This window comes from Dromaius novaehollandiae, chromosome 20 (genome assembly GCF_036370855.1).
Source record: "Dromaius novaehollandiae isolate bDroNov1 chromosome 20, bDroNov1.hap1, whole genome shotgun sequence".
In the NCBI taxonomy this organism is placed as follows: domain Eukaryota; kingdom Metazoa; phylum Chordata; class Aves; order Casuariiformes; family Dromaiidae; genus Dromaius; species Dromaius novaehollandiae.
Genome location: NC_088117.1, coordinates 9,912,089 through 9,934,536, shown reverse-complemented (window position 1 = coordinate 9,934,536; position 22,448 = coordinate 9,912,089). Strand labels below are relative to the sequence as shown.

At 45.0% G+C, this 22,448-nt stretch overlaps 1 protein-coding gene across 6 annotated transcripts; it reads right to left on the bottom strand.

Moving 5' to 3' along the window:
- Positions 1 to 357: 357 nt before the first annotated feature.
- Positions 358 to 22,432, bottom strand: ADAMTS13 (ADAM metallopeptidase with thrombospondin type 1 motif 13). Of its 6 annotated transcripts, none has more exons than XM_026094439.2 (30): positions 21,416 to 22,432; positions 21,040 to 21,106; positions 19,934 to 20,217; positions 19,557 to 19,698; positions 18,827 to 18,966; positions 17,935 to 18,018; positions 17,710 to 17,834; positions 16,747 to 16,893; positions 16,359 to 16,493; positions 15,644 to 15,794; positions 14,867 to 14,971; positions 14,529 to 14,680; positions 14,356 to 14,419; positions 13,666 to 13,792; positions 13,298 to 13,446; positions 11,814 to 11,934; positions 11,289 to 11,369; positions 10,833 to 11,014; positions 10,261 to 10,396; positions 8,302 to 8,431; positions 7,373 to 7,562; positions 6,524 to 6,641; positions 6,028 to 6,157; positions 5,072 to 5,251; positions 4,220 to 4,424; positions 3,364 to 3,676; positions 2,828 to 2,974; positions 2,153 to 2,329; positions 1,620 to 1,804; positions 358 to 1,343 (listed from the first exon to the last, which is right to left on the bottom strand). In XM_026094439.2, exons 1-30 carry the CDS (start codon positions 21,488 to 21,490, stop codon positions 1,161 to 1,163), a joined length of 4,425 nt encoding a protein of 1,474 aa, XP_025950224.2. In that variant the 5' UTR covers positions 21,491 to 22,432; the 3' UTR covers positions 358 to 1,160. The 6 variants fall into 6 exon arrangements, with proteins under 6 accessions (XP_025950224.2, XP_064379885.1, XP_064379884.1 ...); XM_064523815.1 differs by having other exon boundaries at positions 6,524 to 6,638; XM_064523814.1 differs by having other exon boundaries at positions 18,827 to 18,963.
- Positions 22,433 to 22,448: the final 16 nt, after the last annotated feature.

Here is a 22,448-nt window from a genome sequence, read left to right as displayed (position 1 = left end):
TTTTATTGCATCCTGCATCAACAGGAAGAGCAGGTACGTCCAGCCAAGCTCCAGGTCTGGAAAAGACCACTTTAGCAGCATGTGATGACAGATTTGGACCAAAGCAGGAGGACACTTCTGCTGAAAATGTTCAAGATACTAAAAAATATATATATGTTTAAACCAAACTTGAGAGAATATTTGTTGCTTCTCTAAAATATTCCTTCCTGCTACAACTCACAATCTCATGCAGCCTCAACAATCTCTCACTGCACAGTTCCTGTGAAACGAAGATACGAGCAGATAATTAGTACAGCTACTGTTGCTATCTGAGTAAACACATCTTAGCACGAAGTTCATCATTAAGAAACAGATGTCTTATTTTCTCATAGCTTTTTATTTTCTCATAGAAAAGAAGTACTGGTATCACTACCAAATATGCAATAATAGAACCACAGAAGTGGTGGCTGGGAAGGACCTCTGGAGGTCATTTAGTCCAACCTTCCATACAAAGCCAAACTATCGCCACTTCCGGACCAGGTCAGCTGTGCCTTGGTCTAGCTGAATCTTCAAAATGTTCAAGGATGATGATTCTAGCACCTTTCTGGGTGACCTCTCCCAGCACTGAACTGCCCTCCTGGGCAAAGAAACTGTCTTGCCTTCATACTTTTGTCTAGTCCTCTTGTCCTAATATCTTGTCCTCATACACATCTTTGCCTTTATACCTGAATTCAATGGGCCTGAGGAGTTTTAAGGGGCATTTGCACTGCAGGAGTGTGAACTTAATGACTAAACCATAATCTTAGATACTTATGGCATACAGAGGTTTGTAATGGGACACTGAGACACTGGAAACAGAAATGATCATCCTGTAAGGCGACAACATGTAACAGAAACTGGACCCTATGACTTCAGCGCCCGAGTCACTAACTGCAGACAAGTAAACTGCATTAATACCAATCAATATAGACAGAAAACCCTTGAGGACTATTAGTTAAATATTTGGTAGTTACATAATGTCTTTGCACTAAGTTTATAAATATTAACTGAGATCCCAAAGGATTGGGTAGATATTACTGTTCTTACTCAGTAGATAGGGAAGCAGAGGCAAAAAGGTTAAATAACTTCTGTGACCTGGGGCAGTGAATGGGCAGCAGTAATTAACTGGACCATGGTCTTTCTCAGTGGAGTGGTCTTGGCACCTTTTCTTTGGGCTCAGCAATGTGATATTCGGCCCAGAAACTGGTTCGACGTTCCTTCACATTTTCATGAAATTCAATTTCAGCTTGGCTTCCAGTTGATTCCCAGAAGAATTGTTGTTTCCCATGAAACACCCTCGTCTTCATGGTGCTTACATCACGGATCTGAATAAAGACAGACCAAATCATTATTTCATAGCACCCTACAAGTCAAGCACCCACCAAATATTAGGGTCTTGCCAATCGGTCTTTCAGGGAAAAAGCTGCCCTAAGCAAAGGTTAGAGGAAATACAGGGCCATCAGTGGTACTCATTCACATCTACATTTACATAAGACTTCAGAGTCTGACTCCCTAGGATTTATGACATACTTTGAACTTTCCATCTGGATAGAAATCTCTCACAATGAGAGATCCTTAAGCTCTTTAGGCTTCTGACTCACCAGGATGTAATTAGACTGTGTTTGGTTGCTGTCATTGCCCAGGTCAATATACAGAGCGCGGATGGCTATGCGATGCTGAGGAGCCACGTTGATGAAGGTCCGACACACTACGTCTTGCCTTTGATCAGGCAATTGCACAGGATACACTATTTCACCTTGGGGACCAAACAGCTGCTTGTCACAGTCTGAGAGGAGGAAGGGGAGCAGGAGAGAAGATCATTTAGAAAGCATCTAGCATCTCCAAGAAAAAAATGTTTTAAATTAAACACAGACAGAAAAATTTATCTAAGACTTTTCATCTGGGGACCTCCAAGCACCAGCAAACTCTGCAAAGGGGGTTGCCTTTAAAATGGAGGGGTAGTCCACAAATAATATTCATTCCAGCCAGCACTCCTCAAAAAGGGGCTTATGAGCCCCTAGAGATGGAGCAAAGTTTCCATATATTCCCATGGCCAGCCATGACCTGTGGAACTCTAAGGGCCTTCTCATGGGTCCCTCCATCTAAAGCAATAGTGAAGATTTCAGTAAGGTACCTTGGTAATATTTTTTAGTTGCCGCTCTGCTGCTGTACTGAAAAATGACCCCATTCCCTGGCGTCAAAACACGCTGTTTCACAATCAGCGTATTCGTTCCGGAATTTATCAGCGACAAAGGGAGCTTCCTGCAGCCCTTCCGCCACATCATTCGCCCAGAAAACAGCAGTAGCTCACCTGGAATGGATAAGCACAGGGATTAGAATCACTTTTACTTTAAGTTGAATAACTTAGTCTGAAGTCTTAAATAACTTAGGTCAGAACTAAGTCTGACTTTCTATTTTACACAGGTCAGGAATCTAGTAATCTCTGCATCTTGTCCCTATCTTATAAAAATCTGTCATGAAAACAGTCCAGTTAATTAATCTAACTGTACTGATTCCAGCAAGAGGGTGTATTACAGACAGAGTTTATAACAGGCTGTAGTAGGCAGCTCCTTTAACCCCACAAACTCCTTTAATCCCATATCTATCAACAAAATAAGGAAGAAATCATTGTGTAGTGGAAGAAAAGGCAACATCTTAGTTTAGTCTCATCAGGGAAAGACTTGATGGGACCAGAAAAACTTGCAGCATCTCAGAGATTGGCACACACAGGCTCCAAGGCAGCAAGATCCATTCAGGGCAGCACATAGGGGAGGAGGTGCAGATTTCCCAGAGGGAAAGTCCCCAGCACCTGCACTGCAGTTGAGGGAGCTCTCCAGAACGCTGACTGTTATCTCCTCCCCGAGAGGGCGTCCAATGGTCACAGCGCAGTCACTGCTCTCTACACCCATCATGCTGATGACCCCGGTGGCATTAAGAAAGAGCCTCCCACAGACGCCTGTGCAACGGAGACAGACAAGTAACACACCCAGAGGGAACTACAGCTGCTGAAACACAGCCCTGTTCCCCTCGTGGCACAATGAAAAGCATGCCCATTTTCTGGATATAGCACTGGAAGAGTCACCTTCTGTCCCAAAGAGTCTCAAGTCAAAAGAGCTTTCAAAAGCCCAGGGAAGAGAGTCATTGTTCCCAATTTGGATAGTACGGATTGCTCATGACATGCTGGAAGGAACAGTGAGGTCCTCCAGGAACCTCCCCTGCTGGGGGGCCAGACAAGTGCAGGAGCACTCCCTCCCATAAACCTGTCCCTGCATGGCAGCAGGGTCACTGCAACACAGCCGCATGCAGCGGCCACCTAGCTCTACTGTTTTGTAGCATCCTTCTCACCTCCACCAGTCTCCCCTTTTGGCTCCTGAGGAAGAGGTGGCACAGCAGATGGAGGAAGATCCAGGCCCTCATATCTTGCCCGTTTGGCAGTTACGGCTGTCGTCAGATGCGTGGCTGGTGTCACTGCCTGGAGCTCTGCTCCATGGGACCTGGCCGCCACTGCCTGCTCAGGGCAGGGCCCTGCGGAGCAGCCACGTAGCATGATGGACTTGGGGAAGTGCCTGCAGAAGATGGGGTTCACGTGCTTACGGGTCAGCGGGTTGAGGCAGAAATCCTGACGTGTCTGAACACCATTCCCACATGAAGTTGAACACTGCAGAGGAAGAAACCCACAGGCCTTTTTACATATGTTTCAGCTGGTATGCAGAAATAAGTACATTTATGGCTCAGGCGTGATCCAGAGTGTCTGCTCTTCTCTTCACTGATGCTGTTTTGTCACTTGGCCTCTCAGCAGTCTAGTTTCATCAGCTATAAGATGGAAATAACAAAGCTGGCCCACCTTCCCAGGGGACCCTCCAAACATATCAGCACACAGGATTACATGTTTGAATTGGAGGACCAGTTTCCCAAAAATCCAGAAAGATCTGCACTTCAGAAGAAAACATGGCAAAGACCATTTTTAATCTGAAGCCAGAACCCTGAGCTGAGAAATGTGGGAAGCAGAATAGACCTACAGCTGCTAAACACAGGACAGTGTAAGGGAAGGAAATATCCCCTAGAAACAGTTTGGCATTTCTATGGGAAACGAATGTACAAGACAGAAGTGGTATTTCTCCCCTGTATCATTTATGAAAGTGAATGGCTATAAAACCACTGCACTGGACCCCAAGTACTGCATCTGGACAAGAGCCAATACCTCCGTCCATTCGCTGAAGCCCCATTCATAAGAGCACATTCGGATGACACAGGAGATGCGGGTAAGGGGCTTCTCTGCCACAGGACATAAGTGGTCCTCCAACAACATCTCTTGGCCTTGGTGGATCTGAACACAGGTGACCAGCTGAACAGCTAAGCCGAGCCCACAGGTGGAGGAACAGGGGCCAGCTGGGACTACCTTCCATCTGACAGAGGACAAGAAGAAGAAAAAATGAGTAAGGGATGATTCCCTACCCTCTACTGCCTTTCACTGCAGAGAATGCACTGCAGCTCCCTCATCCTTCCCTCTTTCCCTGTCCTCAGCAGCTTCCTTCCCCCTCCCACCTCACACATGTTGCTGCCCATGGTAGTTGCAGGGCAGCCTCTGAGACAAGTTTAGGCAGTCTGGAGCAGGTCTGGAACTGGATGCAAGGGGAAGGCATTCCAATTTTTCAGGAAGCCCAAAGACTCCAAATGTACGTTGAGTCTTACTACATGTCCATTACAGTTTCCCCCAGAGTGATACAAACAGGTTTAACAGCAACAGCAATCTTATCCCCCTCTGAAACACACAGCACTCTGCAACAGTCAGATTAGAGACTGATCCGGGGTTATTTCATCCTGGGGCAAGCTCTGCCCCATTTCTCAACCCTGAGCCATGCAAATACTTCCACTCTTCAGTTACCCGGACAGGTATCCACTTTCCATGAGGAGACAAAACTTGAGCTCCTGTCTGAAGGGAGTGCTAACACCCCATCCCCTGCCTAGCCCATTTCCTAGATCACACCATACGTATTTACAGACAACCACTCTTCCGCATGCACGCTGTTGTGGCCAGTGCGAGCATAGTGACCTTGGAGGGCATGGCTCCAAATTACACGGCTCCTGCTCCTCTGGGCGAGGCAAACCATCGCACTGGGTGTCTGCTACAATCTCTTCTGCCTTCTCCCCAGTCTCCCTTGCACAGTAGAGGACTTTGTGCATCATACCTCCTCCACAGCTCACACTGCACGAGCCCATTTTGTAATGCCACCTGGAAATAACGCATCCATCAGTGAGTGCCTCCAGCTGTCATCCCTGTCTTCCCTGGATTTTAAATCCAATGAGTCTATGGAAGGACACCTAGAGTTTTGTTAATATACACATACGTACTGGCTAATGTTTGAGAGATCACTCAGTCACCCCAGTAACTGCAGTCTGCAGTGCCCATAGATCCTAAGGAACATGCAACTGATGTCTTTTAGTTCACACAGCAGCTATCCCAGATTCTTGGAGTATTTGATTCTAACTGCTTTCCTTGATGCCACACAGAAACACTACAGCTGGCAAATATGTCACCACCTTTTACAGTTATGGATTTGTTCCTACTTCCCCAGAGTAATATAGGATCAAGAGGTTCTGAGGTTTTCTCTGGACTCAAACTCAAAAGACTTCACTCAGTTCTGCCTGAGAATACACTGGCTCAAGAAAGACTATCACTTAGTTTGCCGAGTATGGACCAGTGCTACAGTGTTTGCAGCTGGCTGGCCAGAGCACACTCTCGCTTTCAGAGCAGGGGAGAGGGAGATAACATCCCCTTGCCTCAGACGGCGAAGACTGATGGAATTAATTTCTCCACAGGTCATAAGGCAGGGTTTGTCTCTGCACTTCACAAGTGGAGAGGGAAAGAACAGAGAGAAGATCTGCCCTGGGACCACAGAACAATTTTTCTATGGGACAGTAGCTAGATCCTTATGTTGCTGTGTCTCTGGAGAGCTAGGGAGAAAGGAAAGACTTCTTGTTGGCTCGTTCTTTCCTGAACTGCTTTACCTTGGTGGGCAGGGACTGAGTTCGCAAACTTCCACCTTGTTCTCGGGCTTTGGCACTGGGTGACAATTTTCTTCTTGGGTTTCTTCTTTGGTGTCAAAAGCCACACATACATATTGTAGCTGCGTTTTACCTAAAAATGGGAAGTGATCTTACTGTATGGCATGCATGCAGGAGCTGAAAATAAGTCCACGGTGACAAAAGTAGTGTCAGCCTCATTTGCTTGTACAAAACAAGGAAAATCTGCCCAATCCCCAGCACATTCATTCCACTCCTTCCCCCCGACTCTGGAACACAGCAGTGAACAGAGAGGCCCTGACCTATTATTCCCTGTCTTGAGCCAGGCACCCTTGTCTCTTCCAGACTCAACAAATTTGTGACCACAGCTACACATGCGCCTTGATCTGTAGAGGGGAAAGGCCAGGTTCTTGAGGTTCCTAGGCTCTGAGCTCACACCTACAGCCAAGTAACATTTCTCTGCAGCATCGAAAGACCTCACCTTTACCACAGGAGACAGAACACTCTCCAGCCAGAGGGCTCCAGACATACACAGGCTGATTTTCCAGTTGGATATGCCCCAATGACTCTGAAGTCTGCAGCAAGTGGGTGTCTTCCTCCTCAGAACAGAGCAACAGGAATCAGACGCACAACGGCACCTACTTCTCACACTGGTCCTAATCTACTCAAGGCAGGGGGATGTCTCCAGAACAAACCTACAACATATTCTCCGTCACTGAAGGAAGAGGCACCTTTAAGCACTTTTTCCATTTTTGCAGGGCATATTAGTATCAGAAACAGCTAAAGACATCTGCCAGCAAAGATTTCTCCTAATTCATACTGCTTGAGGCTAAAAAGAGATACCTGAGGCTGAAGAGAGAGGCCTAAAGCACCCCCCGCCCATCTATGAATGTAAACCCTGGGAGTGGCTCCCCAGTACAGATTTGGGCTAGTGATCTAGAGTTGAAAAGCTCTCTTCCCTGTTAATAATCCTCCCTATCATGTCAGAACCTCTTTGCTTGAGAGTGAGGTATTTACTAGCAGAACAGAGGATATTTCTTTTTCTGGTTTTGTTGGACTCTGAGGGCAGGGACAAAGAAGGAACATAGTCAACAGCTGCCCAACAAACCAAACCACCACTAAAAGCTGACAAATCTTGCAGCATAAATTAAGAGGAACTGAGTTTTCTAAACTGACAGTATGAGCATTTAACTGGACAGACATCCTCTGTGTGAAACACCCTCCCAGATATCCGCAATAAGATGGTTCTTTCTAACAGGTAGCCTTCTGTGGATCACAACTGCGAAGTTCCCAGCGAGACTCCTGAAACAATCCAAGCCAATAAACTCACTTTGTCCCAGCCTAAAGGGCAGACATTAACCACACACGGCACAATGGAGAGGGGTTTTTCTTCTGCTGCACACAAGCTGTCATCCACAACCATCTCCAATCCATCATGAGACTGAACACAGGTCAGATTCTGCTGGGCAACTCCAGTTCCACAGACAGCAGAGCATTCATCTATTTCAGATTTCTTCCACCTAAATAGGAAGTAACTGCATCAGCCAATTTCTCACCTGAACCATGGAGGTTTATTACCCATGCCACTGACTGAAAAATGGGATACAGAAAGTATTCAGCCTCTCTATTTCAGAACCTAACCTGGATGTGATCGAGAGGATCACTGCTGGAAATTCAAGTCCTTGCACTGACACCTCTCTAGCATTGAGAGCACCTAAAGTTCACAGTGTGATCTCTTTTTATTTTTATTAAATACGAAATTATTAGTATATTATATTATTAAATTATTAACTATTAAATACTTTTATTTTTATTAAATACTAAAATGTCCACGAGATCAGTGTCTGGACATGCTTGACTCTCATCTCTCTTTCTAGCCTAATTAAGACAAGGACCTCCTCCAGAATAGCATCACATCTTTGTTGGCACAATCTTGGAAAAGATGTGAGCAAACATCTCCTCCTGGCCATGCCCCCAAAGTACGTGAGCTTTATTTTCATTTAGCAGACTATAAAGAATTGGAAGAACTGTCTCTCATTCATTTGGCTGATGCTCATGGGACCAGGTAAGACAGAGCCCCGTTTGGGATCAGTTACGCCAGTGTAGTTATGAAGAAACTAGGCCACATCCTTCCTTTTTTTTCATCCTGCACAATGCAAGCCATGCTGCAGAAATTGGATTAGCTGGCAGAGAAAGGACAAGAGCTACTACTTTCCAGAGTGAAATGAGATTTCAGCTTAGTCACTGAGGAACACCGACCTGTACAGACACGGTCCCATGGCACAGGGCTCCTGCTCTGAAAGGGGCTGTGGGAGGCCCAGACACTGCTGATCCTCTGTTGTTTCATTCTTTGTCTGGTCAAAGCACACGTGATCCACCAGGCGAGTCCCTGGGAATGGAAGTGCAATCAAAGGGAAAGGAAAGGATGTTCTGAACCAAGTAAACAGTTTTCCTCTGTTATTCCAGGAAGATATTGTAATTTCCCTTTAACCTAATTATCCATGTAGGAAAAATGGTATATTTGGGAATGCAGACTTTCTACAAGCATACAAATGCCATATTTCTAATAAAGTTTTCCTCGAGAGTTTTAAGGTGACTCTCCAACATGAACATCCCAGAAGAGCAGAAATTTGATGGATAATCCACTGTCAAAATGGAAAGATTGCTCTAAATTGGTCGTTTGTAAGAACAGCAAGGCTATCTATCAAAATTTGTTCAAAAGCACTTCTATCGGACTCAATGTTTGACTGATGAGGAACAGGTTGCTGACAATAAGTCATAGTAGCCAGCCATTTTCAACTGACTTTCTGTTGAAACAATCATAATCACATGGTCTTTGTATTTTGCCTCTTGTACTAATATCATCACACAGCCCTTGTACCCAGTCAACACCATGCCAATGTTCACAAAGTGATCACTGATACCCAGAAACACACTAGGGGTACTGGGAGAGGAACTGCAGGCTTACAATGCCTGTGGTATGTGAGAAATGCAATATTCATAAACTACAGATATGAACATGATTTTTAACAATACTTAACCTAGAAGGGTGCCCAATTCAAAGTAAACTTGTTTCAGATTTGTAGAAAGGCATTACAACAATGGGCTCAATAGGTACGGTGAGTGAAGATCCCAAACTTTAAAAAGTTGTGAGCAAAGCTGGAAAGCTTCTCCTTTGCAGTGAATGAGTTGCCCACAAGGAGAGACAAACTTTCCTGAATCTCAAAGAGCAGGACCCTGAGGAGCAAATGTCAAGAATCAAACAGCAATGTTACCTTTTCACTACCCTCCTTATTTTCAAACAATGCCTATTGGTAAGGCAGCCTAAGCATCACTTTCAGCTTTCAAGCTGCAATTTCAGCTCTGATTCTCAACCTCCTCTGCTATTTTATGTATCATCTTTCTCATTTTTCTGTTTGTGACTGTGCATTAGCCAAGACTTCTTGCAGTATTTTGAATTCTCTAATTTGAGGTTTCAACAATCAGTTCACCTGAGGAACCTGCTAGAGAAAAGCTCTGCGGACATAGCGAGTCCTGTAGATTGAATTCCGTAACTATTCATTAATGTATTTTCTAAATTCTTGTCATAAAAGTCTTGACAGACTTGCTAGTATCATCTGTATTATCTGGTAAACAAGATGTCAAATGTCTATCAGAGTGTTCTGTTACAATCTGCATTCTGATTTCTGCACAGGGACAGAAAGGATTAACCCTGACACAGGAATAGAATTCTAAGAAAGAAGCTTTATAATGAGCTCTAAGGCTTTAGTCAGACACTAGATACTAGTTTGGTTTCAGACTTTTGCTATTTAATCAACTCCAAATGACCAGCTTCGCTAACTTTGAAAAAACTGAGAAAATCATTTAATTTTAAAGCCAAAAGGTTGGTTAAAAACAATTTTTAATTCCTCTTAAGATCAAACATTTTCAGTATTATTTTGATAATTCAGCTGATTTGCTAATTTAATTCGACAGCTGTACTGCTCTTTTCCTTGACCCAGCTTAATATTAGCAACTGTAGCTCACATAGCGTTTGCTTTTAAATTCAGCTCAGTTGTTCAACAACTTCTAACCAAGTATCTATCACTGATAAATCACATTTCTTGCAGTGAACACCAGAAGGCCCCGAGGGCTGAAGATCTGGGTGACTAATGGCCAGCCAAACTAAAAGTTTGTCCAGATCTCTGTAAGAATAAAGACCGAGTACTCCTGCCTCACCTTCCCCACAGGTCACTGAGCAATGCCCCTTCTGAGGAATCCACACATATGTCAGATTCTCCTTCGGCACAAAGTAGCTGAAGGTGATGTCTGGGTTGGTGACATTGCCGTATTCTTTTGCATACCTTCTATAGACCTGGTGAAGGAGAAGGATGTGGTCAATACACAGATCAACTCAGACTCGCACCTAAGGACAGAGCTAAGAAGGGAAGTTAGTCCCCCTCTTCCATTCAGTCCTGAGCCTCAAAGCTATGACTCTCAGCTCTTCCCAGATGCAGTGAGAATACTCAGCCTGTGAATTCTGTGTAGAGGGCACTGAACAAAGATTGAGCCAAGCAAGAGATTTAACTCAGTACACCTTCTCCCCACCCAACCATCACCCAGGCCTGCAGAAAGGCTGTAGGTAGCATACCCTCAACCTTTTCCAAGAAGAGGAAGATCATCACTCTTAGTGAACACCATCTCCAGTGGTCTTGGACATGAAGCCTTCTACACCTGGATTCTGCTCTGCAACAGAGCCACATGAACACAGTCTTGCCAGTTCTGACTGACCCCCTTCTATGTTAATTTACCTGTATCTCAATTTCCTCTTGGGTTGGCCCATCCACATGGACTTCCTCCAGGCTTGGAAAGTTGTCCTTGGTGAGAAACACCTTGTATTTGATCTGACTGTCCTCCAGAACAGATGGATAGGTGACATTCAATGAGATTTTTCCCTTTCCAGCCACCACATACTCACCTTTAACTTTCACAGCTAGAAGAGCAAAAATAGCAGTAAGGTAAAGAGATATGATGTGCTCACAGAATCCCCTAGTGCTGGCAGCCCCAGACTGCCCATTCCCTAGAAACTGGTCTGATCTATACTAGACATCCCAAAGAGCATGGCTCCTACTGGTTCCCACTGGAGAGCATCCCACAAACAAACAAACTGCTTATCAAGAACTTTCCTCCCAAATACCATTTTTCTTGTTTTCAGTGCATGTTTGAGCACTGCCTGTAGCCCCTCCTCTCCTTTCCATTTAACTCACCCAAATGTGTGAAGAGCGGTCTCTGATTGATAACACGAACGGAGGTAGTGTTAGAAGGCAAGGACAGAAATGTAACGTACTCTGGAAGGATGGAAAGAAAGAAGATATGGTCACCTTCTCTTACTGGGCCTCTTTAGAAAGGTAGGGGATTACAGATCGACCACACCTCACCTTATCAGCATACCATCCGTCAGAGGACAAGCCTTATGGACACTAACAGAGCTTAATTGCAGGCAGGAATTATATGTAGCTAATTAAAAATGTAAGGATGCAACAGTGATGCCCAGCAGGCTAAATTCACCCTGACCTTAGCTCTGTCACCTTAGCTTGATCAAAGTGAGGATGAATACAGCCAAAAAAAATTAACTGAATTCTGTGCCCTGTTCTCATCTTTCTTTTGTTTTCTCTATGTCCTCTGCTAATAGCTATGTGTGATCACTGCAAGAGCCAGATCAGTCCCCAAATGCAGCAGCATCTTCTACAAACAGCATCATAATGTCAAGCTTGGGGCTGAGGACTACACACCTTTAGCTTTTCCTTCTGTGTAAGATCCACTCACTTTGGTGCATGTGGTATTATCACCCCCACAGACCTTACAAGAGTCCACTGTCGTCTTGGAGTCCATCTGACCATCACACCCGAATGCCTGAGCAAAGGGGAGAGTCTGTCAAGACTTGCCTATTCTGAGAAGAAAACAAGCACATCAAAGCAACACTGCCTGAATTCCTTAAATGGCCCTTTTCATTTGTAGTTCAAATTTAAGAAGACAACACAGACAAAGGCGCATTTGTACTCAGATCTAAAACTGAATAGCAGTACACAAAGCTTGGGACTGGAAAGTCTTAACTGAGAATACACAAGTTTTCGTTAATTGTATGATTATCTATTTTCCCAAAAGCAGCAGTCCAGAAAGATTTTTCCTGTGACCTAAAACAAAGGTTACACGTGCCCTCTCTTCTACGGACTCCTTCTGGAGAAGGGGTTAAAAAAAAAAAAGCCCAAGAGAACAGTAAACATGAATGGCAGTTTCTAAAGGAATCCTTAGTTCCCTAATCCCCACATCCACACCCAGCTCACATCCTTCTACCAGGCCTTCAATATCATGGAGCTCAGAAGAGAGATTCTATCCTTACTCCAATGGACAAGACTGCTTTACCCAAAGCTACACGAGGACCTCAGCAGACTCGGAAGCAAAACATGTGCAGCTTCTGAATTTATGCTAGAGGTGCTGATCCCAGGCTTTAGATACTGTTGTAACATACATATTTATTGCAGTTGCCAATGAAACAGCAGAAATCAGAACAGATAATGCCTACACCCTCTGCTGTTCATTTGGTGGAAATGCATTACAAAGCATTGTGAACACTGGAAGAATCAGAAAACCACAAAATTTAAAAAGAGTATTCTGGGAATGTAAAGAAACAACAGACAAAAGACAATGGGATCAGCACTGAGCAGTTACTAAAATATAGACATCAGTGGGTAGTTAAATCCAAGTTCATCATGAAAGAATACCTTTCTCATGTCAAAACCAGGAACGATTGCTATACTTCCATTTTGATAATGGTTCCAACAAATCAACTTCTGGAGTTACAGTTCCCAGGCTTTTCTCCTTATTTTGCCACTGACACAATACATTCAAACCATGTAACCTCTCTCTGAAAGTCAGCATTTTCCATGGCTATTTATACTATGCAAGCAGAACAGCTAACAATGTCTCTTCAACCAAGGCATAAACCAATTGCTGCATGGATTAGGGATGAATAGCCTCATGTACTTACTGCATAATTAGCAGAATATCTTATCTAGAGGGCATTGGCACTGGATACACAGACAGAACACTAGATTAGCTGGACTACCTCCAGTAAGCTAAGAACAAAACTCTTCTTTTGAGACGAGCTTGCTCTGCTGCTTGGGACACAGCGTGTTTCTTCTCTTGCTCCTAATAAGTTGACTTGTTTAATGCAGGTTACATGTCTGAGGTTCACCTGGATCCGATAGTCACTTACTTTGCAGCTTCCCATTACACACAGATGGAAAGCCCCATGGTGTTCAGAGTTATCCTGCTCGCATCTGGTTCCATCTATGAAACTATCTTCACGGCTTACCATGAATTGTTTTCCAACTGCTCTGCACATGTGCTTGCACAGCAAGTCCCCTGGAGGAGGCAGATAGGAGGAGACAGGAATTACTCATTCAGAAAGGCACAGAGCTGACCATCAAACAACAGGAAGAACTCAAAAGGATCTGACAAAAAGAGCATGAAGGTTTCACCCGGAAACCAAAACCAGTGAAACAGCCTTTTGATTTTAAAGTACACTCAGGGCCACAGAGCACTCTCCCACCCAAAGACACTACAGTCTCAGTCTTTCCTTACCTTTGGCAAAGCCAACAGCAGAAGTCCAGGTGTAAAAAGACGGCACTTCTACAGTGAGATCCAGTGGCTTTAAATTTGTTGCTGCACATTGTTCAGCCATAAAGTCCAGCTGGCTCATCAGACAGGCCTGCATCCCAGTGAGAATTGTACAGGGAATGAAAAGTTACTAAGCACAGAACCCCAAGCAGCACTTCACCCACTAGCTAAAGGCAGCCAACTCTGGAGCAGAAAGGAATGGCTGGTAAGCAAAACACCTGCAGAACTATTGAAAATAAAGAATATCACGTCAAAGTGAAGCTGCATGATACGCAGAGAATTGTATTTGGAAGCTATTATCTTTGATATTTATACAAAATAAATGGACATAGAAAAATAGGAACAATACAAAAACATCTCTCTAAAGCAAGCTAGCATTAAATGGAGACACTGTTCTCAGAGTCTGTCCTACTATAGAGGCATAGAGAAAATTCTTCATTACATATGAAAAAAGCTGTTAAAGAACACTGTTGTCTTTAGACACAGTTGAACAAATACCTCTCCTGTTGTCACACAGGTGGAGGCTGCATGCCAAATCTTAGATCTCCTTCCCAGAGCAATCAGCTGTGAAAAGTATGGCCCCAAATCATACAGCTCTCAAAGGGTTAAACAGCATTAAGTAGAAAGCTCAGAAGCTGTGATTAGCTCCACTACCTGGGTATTGCACATCTCTACTTGGATGCCAGCTCCTTGGCACTCCTGCCCCCCAAAAGCAGGCCTGGAAGCAACAAGAAAAGAACTCTGTAGAAGCAGGTCCATCATAAGCAAAGAGCAACACTCCCTTGGCCTAGAGGCCTTGCAAACTCCACAGGTCCCCACCTCCTTACCTGGGGTTGTTGCAGAACCGCTGCCTTATCACAACTCCACCCCCGCAGCTGCGGGAGCAGGAGGAGAAGGGGCTCCAGCTGGACCACCGCCCATGCACTACGGCCATGGGGTTCAGTTCTTCCAGAGAGCTGCACCGTCCCTTGGAGCACCACTAAGACCAAGGATACACAAAATTGGCAGCAGCACCACAGTGACCACAGCAGGGTCACTGCACAAATCCCACCTCTTGGCAGACCAGACTGTAACAGGGAACCCAAGATGAATGAGCCACTTTCTCATAGGAGGTAAGAAGAAAACAGTCCCATTCCTAATCACAGAGCATCAGCAGCCTCCTTACCTTATTGATTCCACACTCAGTACCATCCAAAAGGGGAACAAGAAGCCGAGTGCAGGTAGATTTGTCTCCTGGTTGTACATGGCATGAGAGAACCTTACATATATCCTGGTGTGGCAAGAAAAAGGGTATTCAGGAAGTCATTTAGGCTCATCAACCCAGTGCCCCAAAAGCTGCTCAGTTTAAATTGTGCACATCCCGGATGTCTGGTTTCCCCACAGCTACCCAACAATGCAGGCAAGTTCCTTAATTTCTCCTGCCATTGGGCAAGAGTTGTGAGCCTCGCAAAAGGCTGGCACTGCCAGATGTAACACTAGAAGAGGATCAACTGAAGCAGTTGAAGTTTCATCCAGATTAGTGTTTCCTCTCATTAACAAGCATATCCAGACGGCAGCTATTAGCCATGCTACATTTCTCAGACTTGCAGAAGCGGAGGGAAGGCTAGAGGATCCAGTGAAACAAGAGCTCCCCAAGAGAGGACTCAAGACTTGCCTGAACAGGTGTACCCAGAACTACCACTGCCAGACCCCTGTTTGGACAAAAGGTTCTGGGTACAATCATGGTGCAAATCTTAAAGGAGACTTGTGTGGACAACAGAGGTAATGGAGGTGAGAAGAGAAGCATTTTAAAAGCCCTTTAAGGTTTGTTCTTTACCAAGAAGTCTGAGGTAGAAGGGCACCTTCAGTCCCTTTATACTAAGAGTGTCACCTCCCCCTGAATCCTGGCTCTAGAACATTTCCCAGCTGCCCCCAGAAATACAGACAGGAACTTTCTACCTACAACGTTGCTGTCAGCAAAGGTGCACGCTGTGGCAACATTCCCAAAGGCTATTTTACATTGTTCATCTGCTCCATAGTATAAGCCAGGCTTCCACCCGGGGATGCTGCCGTCCATGTCCGGCAGGTCATTTAAGCAGTTTGTTTGGCCTGTGCTGATAGAGACACAAGAAATATAACTTTCCCAGCTGTGGGCAATAAGGACAGTGACATATTTGTAAACTTCTGCTGAGCTTCATTCTGGGAGTGGGCTGTTGTTTTCCCAGACAACACATGCTTACAGTGGGCTGTGATGGATTTAGCTGCAACAGTTAAAAAAGTCATTGCCTGGAGATGCTCACAGTTCCTTTCTGCTGAAGTTGTAACAGAAACCCATATCTATTCCTCACCCAGCCAGTTCACAGCCTACAGTGCTTGTTTAAACCTAGATGCTTTGACATTTTAAATAAATTTTCCCAGCTGAGCTAGTGTCTGCGGAGTCAAACACAGCCCAGGCACGTTAGTCACTGACCAAAGCAATTTCCAGTTACTTGAAGCAAAGTCTGGGTTTAACCTCAACAAAAGACACAAGCAATATGAAATAAACAAACCTTAAGTAATTTACAGTTCCTTATTTTCCAAGAACCTCCTATTCTTACCCTTCTCTCTCCTGAGCTCCCAATGCATGGAAACATTCCCATACATGCACACAAGCACACAGAACTCAACCATTCACTTACCTGACAAAGGCCAGGAACTCTTCCTGGCTACACTGTGACCAGGCAAGGTCAATACTGTTGTGGTTTCCTGCTGAACCCATGATGTAGCCGCTGCTACTGCAGTGATTCCCCTCACCATCGTGGGGGATTCCAAGACTGCAACAGAAGAAACATAGTGCCCTGAGGAGCAGAAGCCCAGAGACTTGGTTTCCAGTGTCTCTTCTTGCAGAAAGAATGAACTTGCAGGAATGCAAGGAACTCTTCCCAAAAGTTTTGAATGATCTGTAGGAAGCCTACTGTTAACGCCATGAGATACTTTCCTTTCTCCTGAACCCTTTAAATGGGGAAAAGGGTTTTCTTGAATAAAACAGCAGGCATATTTTGCTGCTCTGGGGCTTTCCTCACTGACCTGTGCCCAATCTCATGGGCTATGGTGACTCCCAGGTCAAAGCCTGTGTCCTGGGTAATAACACAGCTCCAGAAGGAGGAGCAGACTCCACCTAAATGGGTCACTCCACGTAGCTCCTTGTTCCCATCAGGTAACTCCAGGTCAAACCTAAGGTTAGGGAGACAGACACAGAGGGAAGAGCAAAGAACCACTGCAATTAATAAAGTCAGGTCTAGACTTCCAACCACATTTATTTGCACCTTCCTCATCTAACTTTGCCAACTACCTACATTTCTTTTGACACATGCATCTCCCTGGGATACGATGCTAGCAGTAGGGTCACACAAGTGCCCACTGTTCAAAGCCTGTGGTGATTCTACATAAAAAAGCATAATGTCTCCAGACAAGCAGAAAGAATGTAATGACCTAACCCTATTTGCAAAAGACAGAGTGATATCATCATCTTTTTGAAGAAAGAGCATCAAAACAAAGCCATTACACATAAGAAAAGATTTCTTTCAACACATTTAGTGCAGGCAGTTTAGAGCAAGGAGCCGGAGCAAAGCAGCAAGAGCAAGGAGCCGGAGCAAAGAGCAAGAGCAAGTCAGATAAAACGCATGAGTCGGAGGAAATCTCTGTAGCATTAGAAATCCTCTAGAAATACCAACAGGTTTTCACTTCCAGCTGTCACTTGACTTTTCTGCCCACAAGCAGCTGCAATGGGTTTGGTTGTGCTGCTCTGGAAGCACGCTACATCCACTGCAGTCTGGATCATCAGGGCTTGGGGAATATTCCAGTTCCTCCAGAAACTGAAGAAATGGCACCTCTGACTAACCACATTACAATAAGGGCAAGATAATCAGCCTTTCTCTATAGGCTCTTTGCTGCCAAACTGCTGGAAGACTCAGTATAAATCACTGTCTTTGTACTGGACACCAACCACCTCATTTCTAGTCTCTTCCCAGGGCAGGGGAGCTTCAGTACCTGGTCACATAGAGGACAATGTCAGCATGCTGGGGATCAGAGTCATTCTGGGGGTTGACTTTCTTGCTCCATTCACAAACACTGATCAGCGAGGAGGTGATATTTGTTGTGATGTTTATGTCCATCTAGAGTGAAGGCACATGTCTGCACATTTCATACAGCTTTTACCAACCCTTCAAGTTGGTAACCCTTGGACAAGATTTGAACAAAGTCTTTTCTGTTTACCTCTGGTTCTCTCAAAATAATCATTTGCATCAGGTGAACCCTGAAATGAGCACCTAGTGAAGCATCTCTCAGTAGCTCTGCTCCCTGTTAAGTGATAAAAGGCATTCAATAAACACGGTACCTAGGTGACTCACCACCCACTCTCAAAAACAGGGATGCAATCATTTACACAGGTAACGCACCCAGTAACCATAAGAGGTGACCAGAAAATCACCGGAAAGTACAACAGTAAAGCATGGGTATAAATGGGTTGTTGGAGAACAAACCACCCTGTAAAAACATCTGTCAACTGACAAGAGGTGTTGTTAGATTTGTCAGGCTCTTTCTGAAGCAGAGATAAAAATCTGTATGGAAAACAGTTTCATGAGGTAGGAAAATAAATGCTAAATACTTTGTAGCTATTCATACACAAAATGCATAAACAAATTCTTAATGAGAGCAAAAGGGTAAGTTTAGAAAAAATCTGTAATAGAAATAAGATGCTGAAGTGTAAAACATACAATTAATTTGGTGGATCTGGTTCAACATCACTGAAGTCAACAGGAACTGGATCAAAACTCTGGTGATAAAACTCCTGCTACTGGATCTGACACTAGCTATATACCAAGAACAATAACAAAACAAACAGCTGTATTTTCTACATGGGCTTCAAAGCTACAACCTCAAAGCTTCTAATGCCCACTTCTACTCATTCAGCTTCTTGTATAAGGGTAAGTTTGCCTGTGCAGTGCCAATGAAAGCACAGAGGAATGCCCTGCATATAGGCAGCGCTCCATAATCACAAACACGTCTGTGAATGCACTCACAGAAGTGAGTCTGCCAGACTCCCTTCCAGCCTGTGACACTGCGAGCTCTCAAACTGGGACAGCAACTCAAAGAGCAAGCTACTCACAATGTTCAGGTTAGCAAGAATGTATCGCTCCGTGTCCTCTTTGTGGTGCAAATAAACATCAGGACCTGCTACAACCATCAGCTCCAGGTGTTTGACAGTTCCCTCAGCCCTCTTCCGCAGGCGAGAAGGAGACCGCCCTGCTGAACGGCATAAAGCAACACAGGGAATTTAAGATGCGAGATGACATAGAAGCTCCTACAGGTCCACTCCCTTTTCCTGAAAGACTAGAATTATCCAACTATAAGACCACTCCTCCAGACACTTGCCCAGTTTTCCCATTTCTGTTGGTTTCTCTCACCTGACTGCATCCTTGATAAAAAACTTTAGCACGTGTAAAACACCCCACCCATGTCCAAAACTGTCCTCTGCCAATTCCAATATCCTTCTGTTTGTATGCTAATTAATCTCACGTGAGTGACAAAGCCAGTCCTATCAAATGAAGATAAAAAGATGGCCACTGCAGAAATCACCAGCAGTGATGGAACAGCAGAGGGGTATGAGAACACAGTTCTGCCTTCTGTCCATTGACAGGTATTAAACTGCCTATAAACACCTAAATGGAAACACACTATTTACATCTCAGAGAGGTGACAAACATATATCAAGCATAATCATATAGTTGCAGGTATAAATCTTTCCCTGGAGCTCATCTATGCAACCCCATGACTAGAAGACAGCTTGTGAGGACAGAATGACCAGGGCTTCCTCCCTGAATGACCACATACATTACCTCTTGCTGTACTTGCCCCTCTTCCGGCACTTCTGAGGATAATGTGGGGTCTGGAGAAGACAAGCTCCTTCAGCAGGGCAATATCTTTGCTTCTGACAGGTCTGATATGAATCTTTTCCTCATCTGCAATGATGACCCCTTGCTAAAGGAGATGAAATTCCATCTCTGAGTTATTCCAAAGACATTTGCTATCAACAGAGAACTGTGTGCCATTTCCTTCCTGTTTCTCCTTTTCAGTGCTCAGATTTACCAAATGGGTGGTTCACATATGCAGGATTTAAACACAGTCAAGGCATTTATTGTTTGGGGCATCAAGTGCTAACCTACAAAGGCTGTAAAGGTTGTAAAAAAAGCTGAGAAATTCAGTGCATACTCACCAGCTGCCCTTCACAGTAAGTGACTCTACACTTAGCCCCTGGAGGTTGCAGTGGATTTCCACCTGCAAAGCAGTTGCCTGAGAATCGCTTCAGTAAGCTAAAGGAAGAGTTCACGATGTCATTGCTCACAAAGGAAGAGGACAGAAGGGCATGGTCCTCCAGAAACTCAAAGGCATAGACCTGTCCCCAGGCCTCAATGGAGCAGTGTTGAATTCGACATGACACCAGCCCAATCTGCTCTTCTTTACAAGGGCAAGTTGGCTGAGCAACAACAAACTCGGGCACTGAAAGAAATGAAAAGACCAGAAAAAGGGCAACAGTTATGGAAAATAATAATGATACATGAAAACTAATGTGACTATCTGTCTCCATGGGAAAAATTATTCTCCAAATAATAGCTGTGGCCTTGTGGGGTCATTGTGTCAATAGTCAAAAATCTCCTGTGCTTTTCTCTGCTCCAAACTGAGGATAATGCAGGTACAGACAGCAGCTCTGTAACTGGCTCCTGATTAACCTGCACTTTTGCTTCCTCCTGGAGGAGGACAGCTCATTTGACAAAGGTTGAGACAGTTTTACTTCTTCAGATGCTAAGTATTACTGGAGTGTGAATTAGCATAATCCAGAGACACTGGGATGAGCGCTAGGTGACCTCACAACTACACAACATCCTTGCTTGGAGAATCTGAAAGTTAACATGCATTTTAATTCTGAACTACCACTAATCTAGCCCTGGAATACTAACCTCTCCATACACTTATTTAAAAAATTTAACAAATACATTTAAAACCATTCTTAGTCTATAGTTTCCCATTCAGACAACCTGGATCTGTCAATTTTGTAGAAAAATGCCAATAGGGAGAATGAGGACTATAATAGAAAAGCACAAAAAATGATACCTCCTCTAGCAGATTTTAAATACTGACCCAGCTCTTCAGCTGCTTACACACTGAAACAAGGATCACCTGCATGAGTAAAGTATTCTGAAATTTAAAACACTTGTCAGATCAGGGTTAGGAAATAAGTGTTCTTCGTGTTATCAAACATACAGGTTTAGAAATAAACTAACAAATGTGCTCCAGAATCAAGAAGAAAGGAGCCCTGCATACCATCAGAAACCGAGCTGGTGCCAAAATAAGAGAAAACATCTTCCGGATCCAAAGCTCTGAGAAATTTCTGCAATAAGAAGAACAGCTTTACTTTTTTTTAAGAAAAACAAATGGATAGAAGACTACAATTTAACTTAACCTAACCTAGAAGGAATGTCAGCAAACAATTTCACAAGTATTGATGCCAAGTTCTAATGGTTTTATTTTGCATTAAGCATATGCTACACAATGACCACCCAGGGGAAATAGTTTTATCTTCTTGATTAGTGCGGTTTGATACATTTTGGCTTAGAAAATATTGTGTTTTTCCCTTTTTTCTTTCCTAGAAATAAAAACAGCCTTCCTGGAAGCTGTATTTTCCGGAGGTCATACTTACCTCTTGGAAAACTGATGGCCAGCAAAATCCCAGCGGGAACATCATGAGCACTCGGATCATCAAGCTGATGATCATGCTGGAGGAACTGCAACCAACACTGCAGAGCAAATGCTGCCCCAGGGGTGATTAAAAGGTTTAGCCCACGGCATCACGTGGAGCGGAAGTCAAGAACAAGAACACAAAGTTTAAACAAACAGAGGAGCTGATCTTCTGCAGAGAGGGACAGGGAAGGGGGAACCGAGCTGCTGCGGGAATTGTTACAGGAACAGCTGAAGGGGCAAAGAGAGTTTTTGCGCAATGTTTGCAACTTTATTACAGCCAAAGAGATCAGCAATAATAGGCGCCTGGGGCCAATTTTAGCAGCCAGATAAACAAGGAGAGAAAAAGGGCTCTGAACTGTTGAAGCTAAGAGGCTCCCATGCTTCCCTAGCGCTTCCGATCCTGCGACAGCGACGCAGGTAAAGCCTGCACCGAACCCCAGGGAAGACGGAGATGCGGCTCCGCAGGGGCATCACCCACTGCCTGACCCAGGGCAGGTTTCTGCCACGGGTTCATGAGGGGCCCTGCTCCAAGCACCGCCACAGGTCAGAGGCCTGGACCCCTGCTCCAAGCACCGCCACGGGTCAGAGGCCTGGACCCCTGCTCCAAGCGCCGCCATGGGTCAGAGGCCTGGACCCCTGCTCCAAGCACCGCCATGGGTCAGAGGCCCGGACCACCAACCCAAGCACCGCCGTGGGGCAGCGGCCTGGCCCCCCGGGTGCACAGCCGGCCTGCGCGGCCCATGTGGGAAGCACGGCAACTGGGGGCCCCCTCACCCCCGGGCCCGGGGCAGGCGCTGCAGACACAAAACCCGCTCCTGGGGCCTCGAGGCTCCCTCGTGCCCAAAAACCCAGCGCCCAAACCCCAGCGCTGGTCCGACATCAACGCGCGGCCTGGCAGCGGCCACGGCCGGGCCGCGCCGGGAGCGGAGCCGAGCGCGGCCACCCGGCCTCGGCCCCAGCCCCGGCCTCGGCCGCGCAGTCCCCGCCCCGGG

Excerpts from the sequence above, each read along its gene's own strand:
- ADAMTS13 (XM_026094439.2), bottom strand. The coding sequence starts at position 21,490 with ATGATCATCAGCTTGATGATCCGAGTGCTCATGATGTTCCCGCTGGGA. Across the intron at positions 15,795-16,358 it reads GAGTTCCTGGCCTTTGTCAG|CACAGGCCAAACAAACTGCT; the intron begins GTAAGTGAATGG and ends TGTCTCTATCAG. Across the intron at positions 5,252-6,027 it reads CTCAGTCCCTGCCCACCAAG|GTGGCATTACAAAATGGGCT; the intron begins GTAAAGCAGTTC and ends CGTTATTTCCAG.